Source organism: Corvus cornix, chromosome 14 (assembly GCF_000738735.6).
Source record: "Corvus cornix cornix isolate S_Up_H32 chromosome 14, ASM73873v5, whole genome shotgun sequence".
NCBI classification, from domain to species: Eukaryota; Metazoa; Chordata; class Aves; order Passeriformes; family Corvidae; genus Corvus; species Corvus cornix.
Window position 1 is genome coordinate 13,447,330 of NC_046344.1, and position 26,742 is coordinate 13,474,071.

General features: G+C 40.4%; 1 protein-coding gene across 5 annotated transcripts in view; it reads right to left on the reverse strand.

Moving 5' to 3' along the window:
* KATNIP (katanin interacting protein) overlaps positions 1-26,742 on the reverse strand; it is a 59,377-nt gene that overhangs the window by 16,812 nt on the left and 15,823 nt on the right. For all 5 annotated transcript variants that reach the window (XM_039560668.1, XM_039560667.1, XM_039560669.1 and 2 more), the window contains 10 exons: positions 26,278-26,390; positions 25,739-25,853; positions 25,147-25,353; positions 20,269-20,409; positions 14,583-15,480; positions 9,533-10,261; positions 8,771-8,979; positions 5,012-5,075; positions 2,930-3,107; positions 456-621 (listed from right to left, as the gene is read on the reverse strand). In XM_039560668.1, coding sequence (XP_039416602.1) covers positions 456-621; positions 2,930-3,107; positions 5,012-5,075; positions 8,771-8,979; positions 9,533-10,261; positions 14,583-15,480; positions 20,269-20,409; positions 25,147-25,353; positions 25,739-25,853; positions 26,278-26,390 — 2,820 coding nt within the window. The remainder of the gene's footprint in view (positions 1-455; positions 622-2,929; positions 3,108-5,011; positions 5,076-8,770; positions 8,980-9,532; positions 10,262-14,582; positions 15,481-20,268; positions 20,410-25,146; positions 25,354-25,738; positions 25,854-26,277; positions 26,391-26,742) is intronic.

Below are 26,742 nucleotides of genomic sequence, written 5' to 3' on the forward strand. Positions count from 1 at the left end.
ATGTTAAAATTTCAAAAGACTCTTCCTGGAAAAGGCAGTACTGAGTGACCTTCTGAACCTGAACTAAACAGAATTTCTTTGGAAGTTTTCCTCATATCACTCCCTGCATTTCAGGAAATACAGAATCATATGGCAGGTCTATATACAAGATACTGAGAGGATACCACTTCAGAATCATATATCCTGAAAATAATATGTACTACTGCATGTGTCTCCTAGAAAAATCAGCTGTGAAGATTTCTTTAAACCATCTCTGGCTTTTTTTTTTTTTTTTTTTTAATATCTGCTGTTTGTGGAGACAGGAATGCATTATACCTGCCACAAAATTCAGACTCAGACAATCTAGAAAGATTTATGATGTTCCATTAAGGCAGCTATATTCATTCATCACAGTACCAATTTTCCAATGCACTGCTGTATATTTTTGCTGGCAGTGCTCCTTTTCTTTTACTTACCCCTCTGTAGGTATCCTCTGGAGATTTATTGTAGTTCCAAAAGCGAAGCCCTGCAATACTTTCAGTTTTATCAAAATGGATTGTGAGCAGATGATCTTCTCCAAAAGAGAAGGGAATGAGCCACATATGGTCATCCTCCACTGTGATATTAGTGCCATCTATTAACCTACAAAGAGAAAAGTCCATTAGCTGCACAAAGGGAAAAGCTGGCTTCTCTCATGAAAAGCAGGGACTTTCCTAAGGTTCATTTCATTCTAGATGCCACTTTCAGCTTCCAGGGCTTCATGTGCCCTTGTGCATGCAATTAAAAAGCACAGTAAACATCAAAACAACATGCAAGTATTGAACTAAAGACAGTGGGGGGAGAAAAAACCAGTATTTTTTAGTTGGGTCTGCTTAAGGAAAAACAGCAAAATCCTTAGGTTTTCCCTGTGTGAACAGGGATGGGCAAAGGAAAGCTCAACTGCCTTTGTAGCAAAGTGGATGAAGGCAAAACTCTAAGCCCAGCCACAATATAATTTATTAATCCAGCTCCATGCCCAAAGCAGTGTATCTGGCACCCTGCAGGGTGTTTCTATGCCAACACAACTCTACTGGATCCGAGGAGGAACCGGATGGCAGCTGGATAACCCTGAGCAGGAGCAGGGTTTGCTCACATCCTTCATGGACACAATTAGGCACATCCCTGCTATTTTACAAAGCTTCCAACCAGCAGGACAATGTCTTTTCATAACAGCAAAGGCTTCAGGCTGACTAAATAAAGTTAAATCTGGTATTTTCTGACATTATATTCTCCTACCACAAACTATGCCACACAAAGATGGAGTAAAGGAGAATATGAATTAATTTTCCACTGTAATTACTTTGGTACACTGCCAAAGTAAGTATATACTTACTATTTATTTAAAAGTTTAATGGAAGAATGAGTGCCAGACTTGGCAATTCCTTAAAGAAAAAGATTTGAATAATGACTCTTTCACAGAGGAACTGATTAGGGAGTCCATGAGAGAAGACATAATTCTTGATTTGGTCTTGAATAGTACACGGGACCTATTCCAAATGCCACAGCTGAGAGCACTGCAAAGTACTCAAATTCAACATGTTTGCAGGAATACCCAAAGCCAAAAGAGCCTCTGTTTCTTGTGCCCAAAAAAGTTCTCAAGCAAAACAATCAAGAATGGAAAAAAAAAAAAAATTAAAAATATAACCCACTTACTAAGAAAGATGTTAGAAAGAAGGAGGACTTGAAACCTCAAAGCCAGCCTGGCCCAGTAGCAGGATAAACAAAGTTATTTTGGGCCATCTTTCAGCAAAATTCATGATCAAAAAAGCCCTAAAGTGATAGACTCATAAACTCTGGAAGGCTAAATTCGTATGCACAGGCCAAAAAAAGAGTCTGAAGGCTAGCAAGCAAAAGATACAATAAATAAAACCCCTCAAATACATCAGGAGCAGAAAGCTTGCCAGAAATTCTGTAGGATTCAACACATCACTAGTCTGCAAAAGGAGCATTCAGACAGTAGAAGGCACCAACAGAAAAGGTAAATGAATTCTCTGCATCTGGGTCCATCAGGGTGGGGTCTGGAGAGATTCCCCCACCAGAATCTCTTCATCACAGGGGATGTCATGGGAAGATTTCTTAGATCTTGGTGCCTACAGGAGAGATTTTCATACAAGATGGCAGAAGGAACAAGGAATTACCCACGAGTGAGCTTGATATCTGCATTAGTCAGATTAGCAGAAATTACAGAGTTAGTGTGCATGTAGATAAATACAACATTCTAAGGAAGATTCCAGAGCCTTTGCAAAGACAAGTCCTAATTCATAAACGTGGTCTCAGCCCATAAACACGACAGCAGACAAGATTACAACCAAAAATACCCTTTAAAATGGAGACATGACTCAGAAACAACAGGATGCAGCTTCAATAACATCCAAATGCCAAGTCCTCTCTAGATCTACAGCCTATAATTTCTATACTGCTGTCATTTAGATGCACAAGTTAATTTGAGGAAATATATTTGTCAATGAATAAAACTTCATTAGATTTGCCAAAAAAAAAAAGCTGCAAAATGGCCAAAAGAATGGCACCTATTGGTGCAATTCCTCAATACATCCTCACTCTTTGCTAACTTGAAAATTTTCCTTGAAATTATCCAGAAATCCTGCATAAATATCACTCAGTATGCACAGACAGATGCTATAGAACACCCACATTTCTTCCTGGAAAGTCCTTGGCAGAAATACCAACCAGGCATGTTCTCATCTCCCAACTCAAACACCATCTTTTGGAAACATCTCATTCATGTTTCTACAACAAGCTGTTCCTGGACAGCTTGTGAATTCCAAGAATGAGCAGTGATGGGATGAAAATCATGTTCACATAAACATGTGCTAACATAACAGAAGTCTATGGAAATCTGTCACTTCAGAAAATCTGATGTGAAATGCATCCCAAGTCTTTGGTTACTTACTTTTCTAATGTTCTGGAATCTCCTGTGTACTCTGGAAGATCATTTAAGTCTTGGGGTGAAGCAGAAATCTGTTCTGCATTTATTTTTAATGCTTGACCATCCTTTCCTATCACTTCAAGTCCTGTCAGCCCCAGGTAATGAGAGTCTCCCCAGGTCATGGTAAAGTTCAGTTGCAGGCCTGTAGAAAGGAATATACTTTTAATGTCTCTATAAACTTACTGGTTTGAAGTAATAAGCCAATATAAACATGCATGCAAACCCCAGTGATTAGCAGCATGTATATTTTGTACAGATTAAATAACTTTATACGCTGGAATTGGATATTTCCCGGCCTGTTTGTCCACCCCCATGTAACAGCAGCTTCTTTTCACCTGTGTCAGAGCCTTTCAATGTGCTACCAACACCTTGTTCACTTGAAATTACACAGCTGCTGATCAAGCACATTCCCAAGTGTCTCATTACTGGGACTGCACACTGACAGCCAGCGACACTCTTACGCAGTTACATGACAGATTTTGTGTATACACAGACACAGAGAAGACCCATTAGTCTGAAGTCTATCCATCATCTTTCACCAGCTAAGTGACTATGAAGATTCATACAAATCCAGCCTCTCAGAAATCCATACGTTTTTAGAGAACATCTACTCACAGCTAAAGCAAAGAAAAAAAAATTTGGTTTACTAATGTTTTAAAGTTATTTTCTTCACATCAGAACTGGACACATGGAAGTATTTTCTTGGCACAGCATCAGTGAAAAGGAGCAATATTGATTAGGCTGTATATCCAGAAAATAAACAGGGAAGAAAAGCTGGATGGACAAAAGGCTGAATGCGTATGTTCTGTTCCACCTGTTCTGTGCCTTACTGAAGAGATAGAAATAGCATGTACAGATATAACAAGTAATATTCCAATCGGATCAGGTTCCATAAAAATCCATCCCTGTAAATTAAAAACATCTTTCATTTCACACACTACAGAAACCCACAAATAATCAGGTTGGGTAGTGTCTAAAGAAACACTAGTAGTCATGATGTTTGTAAAACAAACAAGCATTAAACCTGTTAAGCCATCCAGCCCATTTACCCCTAAAAAGCCAGAGCAAATCTCAATACACACATAGATTCACGTGGGTGTAAGATCTCATTAGCATTTGCAAGGACACGAAGAAACAAAGAGTTCTGTCAGCTGACAAATCTGGAGCTACGGCTCCACTGACAGTAGATCCTATTCCCAAACCCAGTGCTAAGACTACACCTGCTCAGGGTACAAGCAGGCAGGAGTTCTCAGGAGAAATCAGTCTGTTCTCCAGTGGAAAGCTGCAGTGAAGCAGCCATCCACACAGATTTAGTATTCCCCAGAGTTTAGTATTCCTTCACAGAATCTGAGGATGACACAGGGGAAAAGGGACCTCTGGGAGGTGTCTAATCCAACTCCAAGCTAAGAAAAAGTCCAGCACCAAAGCTCTCAGGAACTTATCCAGTGGAAGTTTACCTGTCTCCGAGGCTGGCAGGTTCCAAACCCTCTCAATCCAGTGTTGGATTGCTCTCAGAGTGAAAAAAATTTCCTAACACCCTGCTGGAAATTCTTGTCAAAGGACCAGGAACTGCTTCTGAAGCTTTTGGGCTATCCAGAAACTCTCTAGATAACAGCTGAAAGGCCCACAGAGAGCTGGCTTGGTACAAGACAATAAATCAGGTACTTGAAGCAGGGATATAACACTCTGATCTAGCTCTGCTGTAGGGTTTCTATTGTCAATCCAATCTGAAAAAATCAGTCAGTCTGCATAAATACAAAGGATTGGGAGAGAATTGCTGGGTAAGGGACACAGCTGTTAGGAATCCCATTCAGGGACTAGGCAAATGGCTAATGTTATTTTTCTGAGATCAAAAGCCAACTGTTACAATATAATGTTGTAAATGCCATAGCAAACAAAGCTTCTGCCTTAAATATTCAATTACTCTTCTTTATTCTAGACCTGGCATCTACCACAAAGTGCTGTACAGCTCTGACAAATCAGATCCTCCTTGATAACATGTTTGGGAGAAGGCTGGTTAAGCAAGAAGTAAATGTAAGAACTTACATTTTCCAGTAAATATTCCTGTTTCCTTGGGTATGCATTCAGAGACAGAGGCTGGCTCTTGAACCTAAAAAGAAAGTCAACAGGTGCAAGGAACAGGTTCAATATTACACTTACACTGACTGCTTACCAAGTGTGATATTTGTTCCTGTTTCTTTTTGTATATCAATTTCCCCTCTGCCTCCCCACCCAGCATGTCCTGCAAATAATGAAAAACATGACCCAAAATGTAGAATATCAGGTGCGTTCTTAGAAAGCCAAGACTATTAGTGTGGCTTTTTGCTTAGTGCATATAGAAATGGGAAATGGGAGACTCCACAGTGTGAGCTACCTCTTCTCAAAGAGGCTGAAATTCTTAAATCACACTTATTTCCCTGCAGACTGCCATCAGCAAGTGATAATATGCTGTATTTGCAATATGTTGCAAATCTGTTGCAGAGACAAGAAGTCTGGAAGGAAGTCAAGACCAGAGAGTGCCACCACAATTTCTTGTCAAGAATTAAGAGGCAGAACAAACAAGCAAACTTGTCCAAAAGCTTGTGCTTGTGCTCTGGCAATGCTAATTAAAAATTGCCTATGCTATTCAGAAAAGTGAATAAACAGATGACAAAATTTGCTGATCACACTGGGGCAATCAGGGTAGTAAAGACAAAAATGGCAAAGGATTGCAGATAGAATTCACTTCACTGAGTAAGTGTGATAAAATGGCTAATTCTGTTCACTGTGGGCAAATGCAAAAATGTTACACACAGGGAAAACAATCCTAACTTCATATATACCAGTATTGGGCTCCAAAATAAATGATAGCAGATTAGAATTTTCATTCTTGGCGTTTTTATAAGTAGCTCTATAAAAACATCAGCTCAATCCTCATTAGTAGTCAAAAGGCCAAACAGGAAATTAGAAGTCCAGATTCCTTCTCTTTAATTCATCATTAGAAATAAACTTCCTGTCATCCACAATACATCAAATGGATCTACACTGTGCCTAAGAAAAATAAATAAAGACTTGTCAGCACTTCTCTCCTACTGTTGCATTAGATCCCTGCAGTTTAACCACTGATCTCCAGGATCTCATGTGTTCCCAGACTGCAATATCCTTCACAAGGCAGCAAATGTCCCTGGGGGAACCAAGGTAATTCAGGTGAGACTGAACAAGAAATGGGCTCTGAAATAAACCCACAAAACCCAGGAAGTGGAAAACCCCTCCCACTGGGGGTACCTCTCTCACAAACCAGTGACTCTATCTGGGATGTCTGATGCCTCTTCCTCAGAACAATTCTAGAAGACCAGCCTGGGAATTAAATTTGCAACTTTACTGAAAATCAAAACCCATGGACACAATAAAAGTCACTGGGTTTACAGATTGCAAAATAATGCCCTCCCTAGCAGACCATAAACCATTTGTGCCAAGGCACATTATCACCCCTTTTCTCCCTTTTTTATCTACTCAGATCCCTTCCTAATGATTCCATTCCACTGATGCCCAATGTATTTTCTTTCAGATATGGTCTGATTCTCTACTATTTTAACTACTTCTGCTAGTGGACATGGTCCTACCTGTGTTCTTCGAGTCTTATGGCTAAAACAAAACACCACTGTAATACAGGAGTTATTGGAAAAGCAATAAAAAGTAGAAAGTAAGACCATGGTCTTACACCTGAGCATACTGTACAGCACCTTCCCTGTGAGGAATAACTAAAGTAGGAGCAACCATTCTGGAAAAGAGAGATTTAGAAGACTAACACAGGGGCATAAATCTCTTGAGTGGCTTGAAGAAGGGAGCAGGGAATAATTGTTTAGTTTCTTCCAACACAAAACCTAGAGGACATTAAATGAAGCTAGCAACAAACAGAAGGAGGTTCTTTGTGCCATGCAAGCTCAGCTGGGAAACTTGCCACAGAGCACTGTAAATTCTAAAAGTGCACGTGGGTTCAAAAAGCTGGTGGATGAATGAATGCAATAAAATCTGTGGCAGGATATTAAACATAAAGGTTAAGTTAAAAAGTCCTTGTGAGACACATTTCTAAGGGCTGAATGAGTGTTTCAGAGAAACACCACTCTATGTTCGTGCTGCTCTTTCTTCCTCCATAAACACCCACTGCTGGCCACAGAGTTGAAGGAAGTGCAATAGTCACAGGTCTGATCTGCTATAAAAGTCAACATGTTAAGGATTCCTGAATTCATGGACAGACATTCATGGCCATGAATAATACTGACAGAAAAGTAAGACACTTCCCTAAGAGCTTTTGAAAGTTTCTAGTAAAACACACCATTTCATCTACTGAATGTGCAACAGGCAATAAAGGTGAATGATCAACAGCAGGGACTGTTCAAACTGGTCAATACTGGTCTGACAACGTTAGGCTGGGGAAGACAAATTGTGCAGTGGATCTGTATCATTCTGGTAGCATAAACATCCCCCTACAGAAATCCTGATGGTACCAGCAAATGCACAGTGACAGGGAGATCAATGGCTCACAATAGCTTTTGTTATTCCACCGCTGATACAGGAGTTGCAGAGTTAGAACAGGGGTGTGAAGGGCATCAGAGCTGAACAGCAAAAGGAAAGGCAGAGCCTATGTCTGAGCAAGGACCAGACAGTCCAGGGCCAAGCTTCTGCCATGGAAGAGGTCCTGGTGAATGCTTACAATAAACACATGATAAGGAAAAGATAGGTGAATTTCAATTTGTGTTCATGAAATCCTGCACCACGCAAGGCTCTGAACAGTTTCAGATACTGCAAGCAAAGATGGGATCAAAATTACTGGAGAAGTCCAAGGGTTAAAGTCACTCACTCATGGTCTTAACAGTGAGATCACATTCCAATGTCATTGATTTCCTTTTGTCTTGGGAGCCACAAGAAACAGAGGACAAGACAGGAGGGGAAGGTTTGGCAACCACACAAGGCTCATTAGGAACCATGTATCCCTGGGAACGTTTTGGCTGGAGCAGCTGGAAGGTGGATTGATTCAGCTTTGGATCTCCTGACAGACTCACACATAGGAGTGTGAACCCTAGAAATAGACAACCTCACTGATGCAATGGAAGGTGCTCAGGAAGATTCTGAGAAAGTAGAAAATTATAAGGAAAACAGGTCAAAGACTGCCGCACACCATCTTGAGAAAATCCTGTGGGATCTTTGCTCAGACACTGGACTGTTGGGCTGGACTGGCATAAGGCAAGAGCTCAGTGCTTGGAAATACAGCCTTCCTCCAAGGAGTGAAATAGCTTCTGCATGGAATAGAAAAGAGGCATTTTTATGCTGCAAAATGCACACAAACCTGTGACGATGCCAAAAAAATAAGAGAGGAAAAATAAGGGGAGGGTTGAGAGGAAGAGACCCTTCTCATCTAACATACTTAATTTGTGGAGGAAGAAACCAGCAATACGGAAAATATGGAAAATCCTTTGGTTTGGAGTGTCAGGGAACACAGCTACTCATGATGTGAGTAACTGTATGGGAAAAATCACTGATAGTGCAGAAACCTTCAGGAGTACCCAAATCAAAAATAACTTCCCCTAGTCTCTGTCCAAATAAGTAAAGAAGTAGGCTTGTTAATTAACCAGGGAAACCAAAATTTGGAGGACCTTTAGGGCATTAAAAAAATAGCATAAATTATTGATCTGGTGAAAAAAAGTATTTTAAATAGTCTTAACTGTGTTTGTTCTTCTGCAGTTTTACTCCAGCCTGGAAATGTGTCTATTACTTCCATGTTTCAAAAAGACATTTATAGAGAGTTTTGAACACAGAGGCCCCTACCTGTTGATCCTCTGTTCTCAACCCTGCTTGTGTAAAAGGTCTCTCATCTCCCTCCCTGTCAGCAGTTGTTGGCCTCTTCAGCTCTTCCTCGTATCTCAGGGAGCTGGAATCTCCCATTTCTCCATCATATGTCTCATCATAGCAGTAAATGGCTTCAAGAATGTCATCATCAGTAGTGAACAATATGGTATCCCCAAAGTGCTCTGGAGCTGAAGGCAACACACAGAAGTAAATACAGAAATCATGCAAAAAGAATCTAAAGACCAATAAAAATTTTTTTTGGTCCCTCTTTGCTTTTATTTGCAGCAGTGTTTAAAGATAATATATGGCAAACTGATACTGACTACTGCTATAATTAGTGTTTCACTCTCAAACTTATGCTGCACAATGGAAAAACCTAGAGAATTCAATGAGATTTCAAATACATATAAATTGAAATAGGAAAAAAGCTTCCCAATCACCTTTTCCAAAAGACCATGTCTGTGAAAACAAGCAAAAAGCTGTAACTTTGAAATTTCTGGTGCCTGTCTGATGTGATTGAAACACGGACTTGTTGCTAAGACATAGTTAAAAATGGTGATTAGGTCTGTATGCTGCTGAAATCCCCAGTATCAGTGAAGAATGCATTAGTGGGCTTCGTATTATGTTTTTAAACTAAACACCAGCTTGCTTTGAAGTGGAAAGTGATAACAAACAAGCTAAATGTACTTTGCTTGTGTTCTACTGCTGTTTCCACAAGGAAAATAAGAAATGATAGCCTACCTCCAGACAAGGTTCCTGAGGCTTTGGCAATCTCTCCTTTAAAGATGCACTGCTCGTCCAACAACATGATAATGTCTTTCACACCTCGGAACGAGTGTATGCGGGATTTATTGTAATTCCAAATCCTAATCATAGCTACCTGACAAGAATTCACAAAGTCAATAAAGACAAAGTGAGGTTTTCCAGGGGTAAATGGTGCCAGCCAGAGGTGCATATCATCCTGGGTCCGATTCACCCCATCTATTAGGTTGGTTACTATCCTGGGATCATTTCCATAAGCTGGTAAAATATTTATATCAGGGGGTTCAGCTGTTATTTTTGCAATCTGAACAGGCTCTCCTTTAGAACTGAAAACTTCAATTCCATTAAGACCAACATAATGTCTGTCTCCCCATGTTGTTTGGATGTCTATCACCAAGTGCTGCCCATAAGGTAAAACAGGGATTTTAAAATCACTTCCATCCTGTGTCTCCAAAGAATTTTCTTCCTCTTGCCTCTTGGATAGTGTTTGCAGTCCCTCTTTTCTCTGATATTCTCCAGGCCGGTTGATTTTTTGTTGATGGAGAAACTCATCAAAGATATCCCCTTGAAAATCCATGTTCGAGATCCGGCCACGGTGGGAATAATTAAATTTCACCAAGGAGTTCCAGGACTCCTGCAGAGTGTGCTCTTGCTCACTGCACCACTTCACTCTAGAGGTTGCTACGTCCTTGATGGGAAAGCCTTCATCTGAAAAGAACATTACAAAGGCATTTAATGTACAAACAGAACTGGGAGCAAAGCACTCCAACACTGACTTTGTAGAACAATGCCAGTCATATCCGTGTCCCTCACTGTGAAATTCTCTGACAGTAGCACTTTTATTTTGCCTCCCTATCATGAAGGCCACATGCCCCAGTTTCCCTTCCCCACTCAGACATAATGAACACAATCACTTTTAACTATGGAGGAGCAGAACTCCTGCCATGATACAAGCTGCAACTAAGTTTGAAGCTGTCAATTCTTGACTCAGCGCCTAAAAAAATTGGGATTTTTGCCCAGTGATACTTACTTGTGTGGCTGCCACAAGAGTTTAAATCATCCCTCTGCATATCTGCAGATCTTTCATACAGCTTGAAATGGCTGAACTGGTTAATGTAAAGCATTATAGAGAAAAGCTGATTCTTCCTCTCAAAATGAGCCACAAGTATATAAAGAAAAGTGGTGGGAAAAGGAGTAGGTTCAGCATACAGGGAGGATGAGGTGAGAATTGCATTCTGTGCAGATAATATCCAAATATTTTTCCCACTTTTCAGCAAGTGTGAGATATAGAAGGAGGATAATGACAAGATATCCAGTGGGAATGCAGTGAGGACAACAAATCAGGGGGGCACAGTGGGAGCAAAGCATGCTCTCCTTGTGGCTGCACTGGGGAACTGCTTAATTTCCATCTCAAAACAATTAAGAACAGATAATAACCAAGATTTTCAATAAAGCAGTCACTTATATATTTTCTTCAAATAAATGAAGAAAAGGAAGTGGAGTACTAAACAATTACAGGCTCGTGGGCCAGATTTCACTTCTGTACAATGTCCTTGGGTGGATACTAAAACAAATGATTATCAAGAATAAATGCCAATTGCTGTAAAATGCAAAAGAATGTTTTCTCAAAAGACTGCTCAAGACTAACTCTTAACTGTGTTTTTGGAAATACTGGAAGGAGGCAATGTTCCTAATCTGTCTGTGGTAAATAATCATTTACAGTGGGGACATGTGAGATAAAATTAAGAATTTTAAAGCAGATGGGAAACTACCTGGAAAAGGGTTGTCTTCCAGAATGAAAGGCTGGAGACCAACCTAGCCACTCCTCCTTACCCCACAAGGAAAATGCAGATATGAAGTAAAGGTTCATATTTCAGAGAACATTTGTAAGTCCCTTTCTTGCTCACACCACTACCAGTACAGATACTCAAGAGGTGGGTGATCCCCACCAACACCTCCCAGAGCCCCACAGCTCACCTGGAGAAGGCACTGTACATATATTCACCCCCTGAAATTGTCAAAGCTTGAAAAACTTCAGGATGAGCAGAGTACAGAAGAGTATTTGACATTCATTGACTTTCCTTGTTTGGGAGGGTTTTTCCCTTTTCTTTTTAAACATTAAATACTTCCAACAGTCCAGAGGTTTCAATTCTGAAGCCCCTCTAGGGCAGTGCAATGGGAAGTTAACAAGTTTGTGAACTCCATTAAGGAGTGGCAACAGGAGAAGTGGAGCTCTGAAAGGAAAGCAGAGGTGGTCCAAAAGCAGATGCCAATGGCTGAAAGCTTACAGGGTTTTGGTTTTTTTCTTTTAAGAATCTAAAATGCATTATTTATTAATGACACCTCAAACATCCAATTCTTCCAGGAATTCAGGAGTGTCTTGAACCATCAATTCATCTGTCCAGATTCTGATGGCAACACACACCACACAATTCCTCTCAAAACTTTATAGTAAACTACATTTTGGGGCAAGACTACACAGAAAAAATCACCTTTCTTCTCCTTCTGTTGTGTTAATCTCTTTTTTTACTCCCTGCAGTTATAAACAGCAATCATATTTCCATGCTGCAATCACATGCTTCATTTCCCAAATCATTCTAAAAGCTCTCCTCTGTATCTGTTCCACTTGGTAATCAGCTTTCCTGAAAATGGATGATCAGAGCTGCAGTTTTCCAACTGAGGTCTCACAAGTGCCTGTGTTGAGATATTAAGGTTTCCCAAGTACCCAAAATGCCTCTGCTGATCCATCCTGGGAGTGCACTGCTCCAATCACTGCTCACACCAGCATTTCAGTCAATCTGCTATCAGCTACTCAACCGTGATTCTTCTCTTCCTCGGTCATTTGCAATTGATGATTACCCAGCTTACAACTTAATTTTTGGTTATTAGTCCCCAAGTGAGCCTGCAAGCATTCTACTGAATTGCATTCCATTGCTCCAGTCCTCAAGTTCATCATTCTGTGCAGTTCTTCAATCTCCTTAACTCATAATAAACCAAATTATATGTTATTTGCAAATTTTATCAGCATACTCCCACCATTTCCTTTGCACATTAAACTGGTTATCAAAGAAAAATTGATGTTTTTATAGCAACATTAACTCGAGCCAAGCCTGTACGTGCTATTCCTAATTCCTTTTGTTCTTGTGAGCTTTTTAGTGACCAAAGCCATGCTGTGACATCCACATGAGCCTCCGAACCTTCGCTTCGTCCCACTCTCCACTGGGAACTGCCCTTCTCCCAGCCCCAGGCCAATTAAAATCCAGCACTCTCAGGGCAACACTTAAAAGGTTTCCCTGTTGTTAAAACCCACTCAGCTCCACTTTGAAGATGGCTTTACCCTGCACACACAGCAGAGAGAACAAAAGCTGCTGGGTGCCTGCAGTTTCCCAGGGACTAAAATACACTGGGAGCTTTAAGCACCACAGGACACAACCTGCTCTGAGCAGAATTAGAGGGCATTATAGAAAAAAATGACAACCCTCATCTTATAGGTGACAGTAAAACTCCTAATTTATTTCCATTTTTACAACTGAACAGAACTTCCCAAGCTGGGATTTATTTACAGTTTTCACAATGTTAAGGCTTTAATGTAACAGATACTGCAAAATGTGTGAAACAGCAAACGGGCTGCAGTGAGTGGGTGGGTGAAGGGCAGGTAGCACCTGTTCCAAACTTCCCTATTCTTCTCTTCTTTGAGGTACAACTTCAGATATACTGATGAAATTGCTGTTTGCTCCACAGAGGGTCAGACAAGGAAAAATTCAGACATTCTAAGATTAGAAAGAACCATTTTCCTCACCTTTGTCTGAAAAATCCCTGCAGTACCTGCTGTAGAATTTCAACTGGCACTCCTTCATTAAGGTACATTTTCTGTTTCTTATCACCATTACTTTAATGTAAACACCCAAATTCAATATACATTAAGATACATTTTCATGTAGATTGTTCTGATGTTAAATCACCCCCAAAATTTCAATTTGTAGTTTTGTAGCATCTTATTCCAATTCTCTGGGTCTTGTTCTTGTTCTATTAAACCCTTCATTTGAGACAAGAAACTGAATGCTGAAGAATTACAGAAGGCCAAGGAAGGGGCATGAAGGGTCCAAAAAACAGGAGTTAGAGTGACGTGGCTTGAAACTGAAAAAGGAAGACAAAAATATATCCCAAGCAATGGAAAGCTGGTTGAAAGAGAGACAAAGTAGAGCTTGTGGGTAAGAAACACTATTTTTCTGTTATTTGCACTTGTTAAACACAAAAATACTATCTCATGCCCTGCAAATTTCATAGCCATGGATTGGCAGATGTTGGGAGAGAGGGGAACTTGGGAAGCTGCACAATTCTCCTACTCTTCCCTGGGGACACACTGGATCCTGCCAGAGGCAGAACACAACTGCACAAAGCTGGATCCTGAACCTCCAACAGGAGATTTGGGGAAGGAGGACAAGGATGATCAACAGCACAGAGCAGACAACAGCCAAAGTTATTAGAAAACTCTTCATAAATAAACAAGATGTCTGAGGGAGAGGTTTGTAAAGTTATGAGCAGAGAAGGAAAATAAGGGTAGCTTTCCATTCACTCTGAATAAATGTATTGAGCATCTATTCTCACTGAGAAAGACACAAAGCTACTACACAAATAAACTCTGCAAATTTACTCACTACCTTGAGGACGTACTCTTCTTTATCTTTCTGCAGATTTTAATTGATATTAGCAAACATTTGCTGTCTGCAGGACTGTCAATTTTTAGAATATCATTTACTGGAATTTAGTCTTCCATCTGCTCCAAATAAATTAAAAGTCCCTAAATAAGAATGTAAATTTTTCTGAAGAGTACTTCATATCAGGTGTAGGACCAGGAGAGAGACTGAGCATTCTCATGAGGAAAATACCACAAACAGCCAAACTAATGTCCCCTGTCTATGCCTCCAGGAATCTCAAGAGGTCCCTTCCCACCTAAAATGAATTTGTGCTTCTGCAAAATGGAGAACACGTCAGTACTTGCACTAAGGTTGCTATTGTGACCTCTTACCTTTGAGAGCAGAATCATCTTCTCCAAGATTTATAGTGTTTAATCCCAGCTTTTTACCACACATCACACTTCTCCTTCCACTCGTAGGGTACTGTAAACTGCAGCAGTTTTTGTTAGAAAGGGGCTCAAAAATGTCCAAGTCCACATCAGCATCCTTTCTGGTCAGCATTTGTGATCTCCCATTTCCAGTTGCATTTCTACTACTGGGTCTTCCCAGTTCATGTCTCTGACATTTGACATCCTCATTTTTGAGATCTGAAAAGTTTTTCATTATTTCATCTGGCTGTGTTGTAAATCTTGAGTTTAAATTCTGTTCTGTAGCAAGCCACAGAGGCTTCTGCCTACTGGGAGTAACTTGATTATTCTGTGTTACCTGGGAAGATGACTGCAACCAAGAAGGAATTGCACCTGCAGAATCAGACAATTTCCTTCCTGTTAACTTTTCCATTTGCTCACTCAAACAAAGCTCATCATCAGACTGAACGTGCTCTGGAACTGCTGCTACTGCTGCCTCCTCTTTGGCATCTTTTGTACAAACTTGAGATGGGAACACTTTTAGATCATCCCCTAACTGAGAAAAATTTTTCTTTGTAAAGCTGATTGAGTTCATCTTAGGCTCAGGAAGATTTTCTTCTGGCAGAGCTTTCCAGTTCAGTGAACTACTGGTTGATTCTGAGCATTTAAAATGTAGGTCTGTTTTCTTGTCTGGGACTGCAGGTGCATTTCCTTCTTTCCTCTCAGTTGAGGGAGATGCTGAGGTATCTTGCTTGTGATCTGTAAGGTCAATTGTAGTGTTCTGGTCAGCAAGGAGATCTCCAGAGCCTCTCTCTAATTCACCATCAAATACAAGGTTCTCATCAACATACAACTTCACCTTCTTTGCTCCAACATCAAGGTCCTACAAAAATAAAAGTATGAAGATTTCAGTCAAGCTTTCAAGCATTAGGTATCACTGCTCTGGGCCTCTGACATTTGAACACTTAATCAATAGACAGATGAAAACAATTAAACCCTGTGTCAGTACGTGCCTTTGACTACTTTTTAATCTAAAGCTGAAACAACTAAAAAATACTGTGGAATAGATAAGATTTTTTTTTTAAAGGACTGAAAACCCTGCTAGACACCACTATGAATCATTTTGTCTGGCAAGGTTTGATTATTTAGAAAAGCTTGAGGGAAAAACCCTAGATTAAGTACAATTATATTTGATCAGGATATCAATTCCAGAGGCATATTTTGCTTCAGCATCTCTAACATTCACCACATTCACGACATGTTCCACAGTGAACAAACACCCAGATCAAAGCCACCAGAGTTAAAAAGAGTAACAAAGAGTTACAGAAATGCAGAGCTAGAAAGAACAGTGAGAAAAAAATTATCCAGTCCATCTCTCTCCACTGAAGAATGTAAAATAACCTACACCATTGTGAAGAAATATGGTTTTAACAGTTTTCAACTAATCTGCCTTGATAGCCTATTCCAACACTTAACTAGCCTTTTAAACAGCAGCCCTTTATCTCAGACACAATTCTGCCACTCACAACTTTATGTTCTTCTTCTCTGTGGCACCCACCAATACCTGATTTTTTTATTCCATTGAAGTTGGAACTAATGTTCTTTCTATTCTCTTCACCATTTCCATATAACCTTTTTTCCCCCTTGACAAAAATACCATTATCTTCAAAGAAAATATAGAAGATGAGACACAATCCATCTCTTTTCTGTTCTCTGACTTGTCCATCTCATGGAGTCTTTCAGAGACTCTCTGTTCTTTCCTTCTTTTTGTGAAAACTAAGAAGCTTTTTGTGAAAGTAAGAAGTTTCAGTTTCATCCCTCTTGCTCATCTCCTGCATGTCAGTTCTCCTTGAATACTGATTTAAATTTTCCTCTGCTCCCAGACTAAACCAGTCACTCCTTCCCTTCCAAGTAAAAATGTTGCTGGTTCTTCACTCCTGAACACACTGTTTAAGGCTTACAAGTTTTCATAGCTTCCATCCTGCTACCTTCCCAATAATGACATGCATGAGGCAAAAAAATGCAATATGGACCTACCCAGAGGGAAAGCAGAAGATGCAGGCATGACAAGAAAGCTACAGGTGAGGGAGGGGAGTAGGTGTAGGAATGCAGGCCACATTCCTGATAGGAAAAGATAACCTTCACTAAGTTCCCAGAGAACAGCTGTAAACCCACTTTAATTGGCCATTATGGCACGGCTGCCTGTGGTACTCCTGTAGGATCATAAAGTGCTGTATTTCTGTGCTGATGAAGTCAGCCATAAAACAGGGTATTTTTTCCCCTTGAACGAGGACACTGCTAGATTGATCTAACTGGGGATCAAACCACTTCAGTAATTACATCTATTGAAAACTACCTGCATGGCTTTGTCTGGAATTATGATGGGGAAGAGAAAGACTATCAGGATGCCCCAATAATGCTATTTCTAAAATTTCTGTATGTCTAAACTGCCAAAGTCCTCCTTAAGTGCTAGGGATATCAGATATTCACAGCTGAATTTGGGATAACTGGAACATTTCTCTGTAACATTCCAGCTCTACTGCTGTTAGGAACACTCAGCCTTTAGTTCTGCATTTTTACCTGGAAATTGGTATAAACTGAAGGGGACCACAAAAATATAGATGTACATTTGGAAAGTATTTGTCAATGTCATCATTTTAAATTAAAATCAGCAAATTCTTAAGAACAACTTGTTTTGAAATGAATCCCACTGCGCTCACCAGCAGCAGAGGAAGACAGGTAGACAGAAAACACTACAAAATGAGATAGTGGAGCTCATTCTCCCTGAGAAAAGACCAGTCAAGCCCCCCAAAAAAAAGGGCCAGTCACTTCAAAATTACTATTCCAGTCAGTGGGACACTCTGTTCTCTGATGCTTTGGAATGTCTGGGATAGGTATTTTAGGAAGCAGAAAAGGTGTCTGAACTGTACCAAGATGAAGCAGCCAGGTATTTCTAGGATAACAGAGACAGACTGGACTGGGGCAGACATTCCAACAGCTGATAGCTCAGAAGAGCTAATGAAAATCTTCTGCACCAAAATCCTGAGCAGACTGAGCCTCAGGGAGGAAAAATCTGAACAGATCTCAGAGACTCCAAGAACAAACATACACAGGCACTAGACTAAAAGCTGCTCTTTTTCATTCCCTCCCACCCCTCTTCTGAGTTTCCAGTTGCTTAGTGATCTGTTCTGGTGGAAAAGATTGACAGTTCAGCTTCCCCAGTACCACTGCTCAGCTCTCCTCCAGCGTGAGGAGGCTGGAAAAATCCCTTCCTCATGAGTAATCCCACTCTGTAAACAAACACTCAATACTTCATCCAGGGCACTGGTTTTCCCTCCTGGAAGGGGAGGTGGAAAGGGCACAATGTCTCAGAACAAGCAAGTAGGTAAGAGCAGTGTCAGAAAGAAAAAAGATTTTGTGAAAACAATTCTGGTTTCTTTGGATGTTCCTTCCCAGCTTGCACCCTCGGCCCTCCCACAGTGTCTGCTGAGATAGTGCTTCCCAAGGAGAAAATAAGGATGGTATTTCTGTCCCTTTTTGTGATATTTGTGCACAAAGGACAGAGCTTAAAACCAGAGGCACTTTTCTGAGAATTCCTCCTGGACAGAGGACCTGAAATTGCTTCTGCCTGACTTTTCAGAGAAGTGTGGAAAAGAAGCAGTAAAAAAGAAGTCAAGAACCAAAGAAAATTCTTCTACAAAACTAATTTGGAAGTTCCAAATTAGGAAGCTGGAACGAAGCTTCTGCATCCTTACAGATAATGCACTTCAGGGGTAATCCAGCACTGAAAAAACCCCCAAGAGAATGGACAGAAACATGTGCACAGGAGGAACAAACACAAGGGCAACCCCCTGAAGAAGAAAATTACTCAACTAAGACCTTAATGCATTTAAGTATTGATTCCATTCCCAGTTTCATGAAGACATACAATGGACATCATACTGGATCTTTGAAAAAAGTTTTAATAGCACCAAGTAAGGATGCAAGTTCAAGGCTGTATCAAGTAGTTACAAAATGTCTGACTGTTGCAGACAAACTTGAAAAGAACTGGCTGCTCTTACACTTGTTCCCTGCCTGCAGACTAAAAATGACCTCCTTTTTGCAGGTCTCATCTGAAGTAAATAAAGGCAAGATGAAGCATCCTCTGAGACCTTCCTTGTAATCCAGCGAATCAAGGAATGATGTCATCTGACTTTTTCAGCTTCCTTCAGACATATTTCTTCTCCTTCCAGGCTCAAGTTCTGAAATTCAAATATACGAAAGTACCGCCCTGACTTAATTTTTGGCCTATTTTTGGAAGCAGTGCTTGGACATCTCTCACTTACGTGGTTTTTGAGGGAAAGAAGGCAGTTAGAATGATTATCAAAATCCGCACAGAAATGTGGCTCTGGATTTACATTAGCAGGAAGAAAATTGATAGTTCATTGTATTTTGGGGTTTTATACTTCTTAGACAAAACTTCCTCATGACAAATTACAGAATTAGGCAGAACTGCTTTGTATTACTCTTTCATCTTAAGGATAATGAGACATTTCTTTAGCAAGCGTAAACTGCTGCATTTCCACCAAATTCCATAGGATTATACTCCCAATGGATTTTACACATTGCCTCATAGCAGGTTATTAAAGAAGCAGAGCCTTGAAACACAGACAAACATTTCTGTGTACTTCCTGCATTATATCCAGTAGATTTGGTAACAAATCATACCATTACCTCCAAGAACAGCAGCCCTTTCGCACACTCTAATGATGATGGAACATCCTGTAGACCACATTTTAGTGAGAAAAGCTATTAAAATTCCAGGAAAATAAATATAAATCATGCTGTAGTAAATTTGTTTTAAGCTGTCCCTTCCACGGCCATTTCCACATGTATAAATTACCATATGTGCTTATATAAGGACATGGATGAGAGCAAAACCAGAGGGATAAAGCCTCTTATTTATAATCCAGGACAGCAAATCCTCTTTGATCCAGTACCTGGGATTTTTTTCTTAACATCACAGTGTACAAACAAGTATAATATTCATGGTGACATTCAAACACACAGACAAGAGACCCTTTGCCATCTGCCATGATATGTCTCCCTTGGAAGAGCAGATTACTTGTTTTATTATGAGCACACAGTAGTGGACTTTTTAATTGTCCCTGGCCAGGGAGGGGGGCTGCAACTAGATGATCTTTAAGGTCCTTCCAAGCCAAACCATTTTATGATTCTCATTAAAGTGACAAACCCCAAACTGAGCAAGAGTCAGCCTATGTGTATTTATAGACACCAGAAAACACAGATTTAAACCCGTATTTATTTACACTGTGATTAGACAGCTGAAAGTCTTGGATATTAAGATGCACTTACCTTTGTATCTTTATTTCTCACCACACTAAAGGATTAATGACAGAACGTGCAAGCCTTTTATTAGGTCTTTAGCGATCTTTAATAGCTTTAAAAGCAAATGCTCCTTGTGCCCATGAAAACATTATCCCTACATTGTTAGCACTTACAATTAAGACAAAAGCAAATTTCACAGCAGACAGGGACACATCATAGCTCCTCTTTTATTACAGGAAATTGTATCTACTTTTATTTCATGCTTTTAGAAAGAAGATCACGCTGAATTTCCCTAGGCAAGGCAAGAGCAAACATACAGAGGAGTTGAGAAAAGACTACTTACACTGGGAGTTGTTGTGTTGTAATTCCAAATCTTGATCTTGGATATACCAAAGTCACGTGACCGGGTGGGATTGCGGATAACAAAGTAAAGTTGGACGGGTGGGTGGAAAGGGCACATCCAAAGGCAGCTTTCCCTGGGGAGCTAAAAAAACGAACAAGCAGACTGTCACTAATGCTCCTTCTCCTGGAGCAGGGTATTTTAATTAACTCCCCACCCCCCGGCAGAACAGGCAGCCATTAGAAAAGTAAAGATTTCATAAAATCTGCCACGTAAAGAGCAAAACCTCAGCCTCGTTTCCCAAGAGTAAATCCCACTCTCCCGCCTGTCAGACAGCTCCCAACAACCTGGCAATGAGCTAAAGGTCAGCTGCCTGCTGTCCCAGGGAGACATCTGCATGCTCAGAACACAGGCACAGCAAGCCCAGTTTATTTTAATCAAATTAATCAGCTTTGCTGGCACTAGGGGGGAATCACTGAGCACAATGGACACTCTACAATCATTTTACAATTTCTTCACTTCTGGTTCATCCTCTAAGGAGGGGAATCTTTGAGAATTTTACTTTACTGCCTGCCTCTATTTTAATCAGGCTTTGCAGATAATCAGCTTCACTTACAGGTCTATTCCTCAGAGCTATATTGGACTCTACACTTGAAATTTTCTAAGATATCACAGAATTCCCAACATTAATTTCACATACAACTGGCAATCGAGAGATTTGAAAGTACCAAAAAATGCCTCATTATGGACATTGTTAAGAACTGCTACCTCGATATGTTCAGAATGTAGGAAAAGGATATGTGACAGCTCAGAAAGAAGAGTTTCAGAATCAAAATGTTGAATATTAATATATTTGATGTCCAGTGTTACCCCAAAACGGAGATGAACAAGGCCACAAAGTGAATACACATGCAGGTAACGTTCCAGTGATCTGAAATTAGCTGATAAATTAGTTCCCCTTCTGTTCTCAGGGACACACAGTACACAGAAGATAACAGGAAGTATTTTTGCACATCTTTCTCTCTGGAGCGCTTCAGTTTCTCTTGAAGGCAGTAACCACAGAACTTTTCTCCAGAGTACTTCAGTTTCTCTTGAAGGCAGTAAGCACAGAACTTTCCTCCAGAGTGCTTCAGTTTCTCTTGAAGGCAGTAAGCACAGAACTTTCCTCCAGAGTGCTTCAGCTGTGTAACTAACACAAGGACAAGAGCCCTGCAGCCTGTTCAGAGCTATCATGAATAGATCCACTTCTCACCGTGATCATCTCTGTACTCCAGACTCTCATGGGTCTCTGCCCCAGAGCCTCTCAAAAAGCTCTGGGAGATTGTTTCTGCTTTCAGCAACAGTTTGGAGCACAAACAGCCATAAGAGTGCCAGACAGGTTTCATCCTTTGTACTTAAAAAGAAAGAAGCCTCTTGACATCAAAGAAATGAAGGACAGCCCTCAAATCAGTGTGAGCCCAACTCCAGGGTCAACTTCAAAGCTGCATCATGTTTTTGAAGCCATACTGTGAACAAGAATGGTTAAAAAACAATTTCCCAACCACAGACAACATCTGATCAGCAATCTAGCTGCACACGTCTCCAGTCAGGACCTGACTCCCCAGAAGTCAGTAAGTTCTGGTGTATATTGAGAGCCAGAGGTGCCTTCACAGGACCGTACCTGATTCAGCACCAAAATGGAAAGACCTGTTCCTGCTTCTCACTGGTATCTCTGTAAAACTGCACATGATGTTCCAAAAATCAGAGGTTTATCAGAGCCAGACCAAGGGTTGTGCCCTACGTGAGAGGCAGCCACAGAGATCATTTTGTTTATCAGTGGAAATAAGTGATAGGGCTGAGGTTACACAACCTCCCAGGTGTTACAGTCCCCATCAGGGCATCAAAGATCTGACACCAGAAATTGAAGGCACCTTGACGGATCCATGCCAAAACTCAAGAGACTGAGGAGGACCCTCATGTTTTATCCCAAAGAGTGATGTCATGTCTTTGCCTTCACAGGAGGTACTTGAGGCTGGGGTTACTGTCTAAGCTGAAAAGTCTAACTCAAAAATTCTTTGAGCCATCAGGGTGAACCTGATATGTTAAGGAGTCGGAATCACATTTGACCTGGACCAAGGAAAAAGGCAAGAGTGGAAACCTTTAGTCTTAAGATTTTGTGGGAGAATTGGCCTCAGGCACTGCTTCTTGTGGGCACTGAAGGTGTAAATGATGGAGAGTAAAGGAAGCCTCAAGCACTGTGAAGAGGAATGACGCAGGTCTAAGGGTCCCCCATGGTGAGGAAACACCTTTGTTAGATATTTACCTGTCCTTGTTATTCTGAGGTTTAAAAGACCTCTAGATACAAATAAGAATCAAAAGGTTTATGGAAAACAATTTCAATAAAATACCTAATGTATGACTTACTAAATATTATCACAAAATCCCAGCATGGTTTGGGTTGGAAGGGACCTTAAAGATCATCCAGTTCCAACCCCCTGCCATGGGCAGGGACACCTTCCACCATCCCAGGTTGCTCCAAGCCCTGTCCAACCTGGCCTTGGACACTTCCAGGGATGGGGCAGCCACAGCTTCTCTGGAAAACCTGCGTCAGGGCCTCACCACCCCCACAGTAAAGAATTCCTTCTTTATATCTAATCTAAAAAGTTGAGAGCACCTGATATTCTGCCAGGCATTTTTTTCTTTTACAGAGTACCGCAAAACACAAGGAAGGAGGGAGTTTAAGTGCTCTTCTTAAAAGTCTGCAAGGCTAATAAATAAACTAATAAAATAAAATCCCACACCTTCAGTAAGAGTATTCTCAAAGACAAAAGCACACCTAAATGATCAAAGATGGAAGTGTTTTAACCACGGTGAAATGAGTTTTCCACACAGTAAGTTTTTATTTCAAGTTTTCGTTCTGTTGAAAATATTCATTGCTTGGAGATTGATTAATTTATTGAGTTTTTAATGCACCCTAAAGCTTTCTTGTATGATCTGAAGTGTACACAAACTGGAAATGCTGCTCTGCCTTCTGAAGGAATCTGCAATTCAGGCACCACATACCCACAGCCTAAGAGCATATTCCCTGCCCAGATTGCGTCTTGGATGAAGCCTCGAGAGAGGAGATTGGAGAGTCACAAATCAAGGGGATATATTAATCAATGAAATATAAAAGCTCATTACTTAAGAATATTGGGATATATAAATGAATGAGTAATACTGAGAATAACAGGTTCATAATGGCTTAATGAATGTATTACTACATAATTTATAAATACCTAGAGAGTCTGAGAGTCACTACTACAACCACTACTACCACTGCTACTGAGTGTCACCTGCCAGACAGCACAGCCTAAAAAGGAGAATGGGTATTTATGAGATCCAAACCACAATTTTCACTAAGGAAGACGCTTCAGGTAAAAATATTTGTCTGGAAATAATACTCCATAAGGAGTTCCAACTAAATCTCAAAATACTGCATATTTGTCCTCCTTCAAGTCTCATTTACCTTGCGAGCAGAAAAGCACCATTAGCATGAAATGAGTTGTAATTTATGTTTTTAATAGGCTAAGTCCTTTAGTATCCTTGTCCACTAAAATCATACTAATTTTTCACTAGAATCCTTGCTCTGAAGGCCCATGACGACAAATGACACTGAGTGAAAGTGCAGCACAAACAGAACTATGGCTGTATGGAGGGCTGTGGACATTTGCTAATTCTTTCACACCAGTCACTGTCTTTTGTCCATTGTCATTAGTATGGGAGCACCTCGTATCTCTTCATCTTACTGTCTCGCACAAGAGCCATGAAAGACTTTTACCTGCCACATATTTTTCTTAATCTCTTGTTCAAAACTACCTACACAGTCTCATATTTGCATGATTCTTCCCTAGGTAAAAGCATAACAAGGGAACAAGAGAAAACAGGCATATTTTCTTTGAAAATTTACTTAGATTTGTATTATCCATCTGAAAAAAAATTAGCAGTGAAGCTCCTGTACCTTCAGACCACAAGAATTACTTCAGTTCTTAACACTGTCTGCATCATTAATTGTTGTCTTCCCTGATGGGGGAGACGTTCAGATTTGTGCCAGGAGACAAAAGGAGGCAAATGGGACTTCATGGTTTCTCAGTCTCCAGGTAGGTGTTTATTAATTCTAATCTAAGGAGTACAAGCCACTGACATGGCTTAGACATAGCACAGAGCAGAGAATGCAGCAAGAAGACAACTTAGCAAGATCCCACAGCCTTTTTAAAGGTAAATTACCCAATGAAAACTTAAAACACAAGGTATTTTCACTTTTTCACCACTGTCCAACAAGCTCCTAAATCACATAGACAGGAACTGCGGAATTCTGTATCCAATCATCCCAGACCACTATTGCTGCAAAATATGGAGTTAGTGAAGAAGGAGAAAGAAGCTTTTAACTACAACTTATCCTCCATTTTGAGGTTTTCTACTTCTATCTATTTACTATGCAATTAGACCTAAAAACTCTAAATTTTTCACCCTGTGATAATCTCACATAGTATTGTATCACCTAATTCACACCATTGTCGATTCAAATTCTTCCCAGAGGCTAGGCAAATTTTCCCATGGACAAAGGTCAAAACCAGTACTGACCAGAGGGGTAAAACCTTTCAAAACAGGCAGAGAAATATTCTCTGCATTCTAGGTTCCCACAAGTTCTAAAACAAAGTTGTAACTGAATACCAACATCTTGAACAGGAGAGCTGGATTTCTTACTAATAAGCAATGTTTGTAGGGCTTTTTAATTATCGGATAGTTGTTATGCAGTTGGGTTCAAAATGCAACCACATCTCTGAACAAAAAACCTGGTGATAGAGTATTACAGGAATATTACAATGAGAGATTTGAACATCCAGGACTAAGCTGTCTTACATTTAAGTCGTTTTTGACCAGGCAGCACAAATCCCCTGCATTGTCAGCATTTCGAATGTCCACATCGTGAGGAGACACAAAGATCCTCTCGTTGTGCAAATCAAAGAATTCCACCTGGCTCAGGCCCACGTTTGCTGGATTCCCCCAGTTAGAAAGAAGTTCCATAGTCACATAAATGGCATCATGCACTTCCATACTGGTTGTCATCTGGACCAAAATGAAATACGGTAAAAACGTAAGCGACAAACCAATAAAATGTGAAACAAAATAGATTGTTAACACTGCAAAAGTGATGGGTCAGAAGCAAAAAGATTGCAAAGTCAAGGCTATTTGGATGACATTCAATCAGTCATTCTGGGTTCCACCAATTCTGCCACACATCAACACTCTTAAAAAGCCTAAAGAGAAGGCAACTCTCTGTTCTTTGTCTGATTCCTTTGTCATTCTGATGAACAGTGATAAATTCTCTTCTCTCACCCTGCCATATGTTTATTATTTGATGTAGGGCAGAGTTGAGGGATGCAGCTCATTTAATGTACTTTTATTTCAATAATACTGGGAAGCACCAATTACAGTGCACAGATGCACAAACCTTCTCTCTCCACATGGAGTTTACTCCAGCTTTGTCACCAGCCAGCGATCTGTCATTGTCACAGGCAGAATGGCTCCCACGCTCCGCAAACGCTTTCAGGAGTCTCTTCTTTTGTCTGAAACAATGTATTCTGGGTTATTTCCTCATGATTTCTGCATTTTTAAGAAACAGTTGGTGCAAAGGTGAAGAGATGGTAGGATGAACCCCACAGGAAAATGCACCCACACAGTGAATGACAACTTTCACAGCATTCCACCTTAGATACACAGAGTTTTTAAACCAAGCTGGGCTCCAGTTCCCAGCTGGCTCTGAGGCAGTGTGAGAAGAGAATGCAGAGGTGATATGAAGAGAGTAAAGTGAGATGTTGGTAGATCCTGCTCCACAGAAACTGGCCCAAGGCTGCATTCCCCAATTTGCCACTTGCACGGTGTCTCAAGTATTTGATGATTACTGGGTATAGCAATTGGACTGGTGGTATTCTAAAAAATCTGTCTTCAAAGAAGGAAGTTATCCTGAAGCAAATATATATAAATATATACCTGCTTCCAAAAGGGCAGAATCTCTCCACAGCTCTTGTGACTGTAGTCCTTGTCTGGCATTTTTCTGGAGGTTCAGTCATTGCAGAAAGAAGAGATGAAACAGAAGATGTCTTCTAAGTAAGAAAAAGATGAATATGTTTCATTCAGATTGCTCTCACCAAATAGCATCAATCTGCATCTCTGGAACAAGTAAGAGTTTGGGCCCAGCTCATCTGTAAGCCTATACAAAGTTAAAGCACATTTCATGGAGTTGGTCTTGATTTGCAATGAAAGAGCTGAGCTTGGAGCTTGATCTGCTACATGGAAGAAAATGTAGAAGCATACTCTGAGGACTACAAAATACACACACACATATATATAAACATATCTATAAAATCTCACTGTATACATTCGGTAGGACTCAAGGTTGGCCAAAGCTTTGGCACAGGTCTACTAGACCTTCTCCTCGAAAAATGGATCATAAAG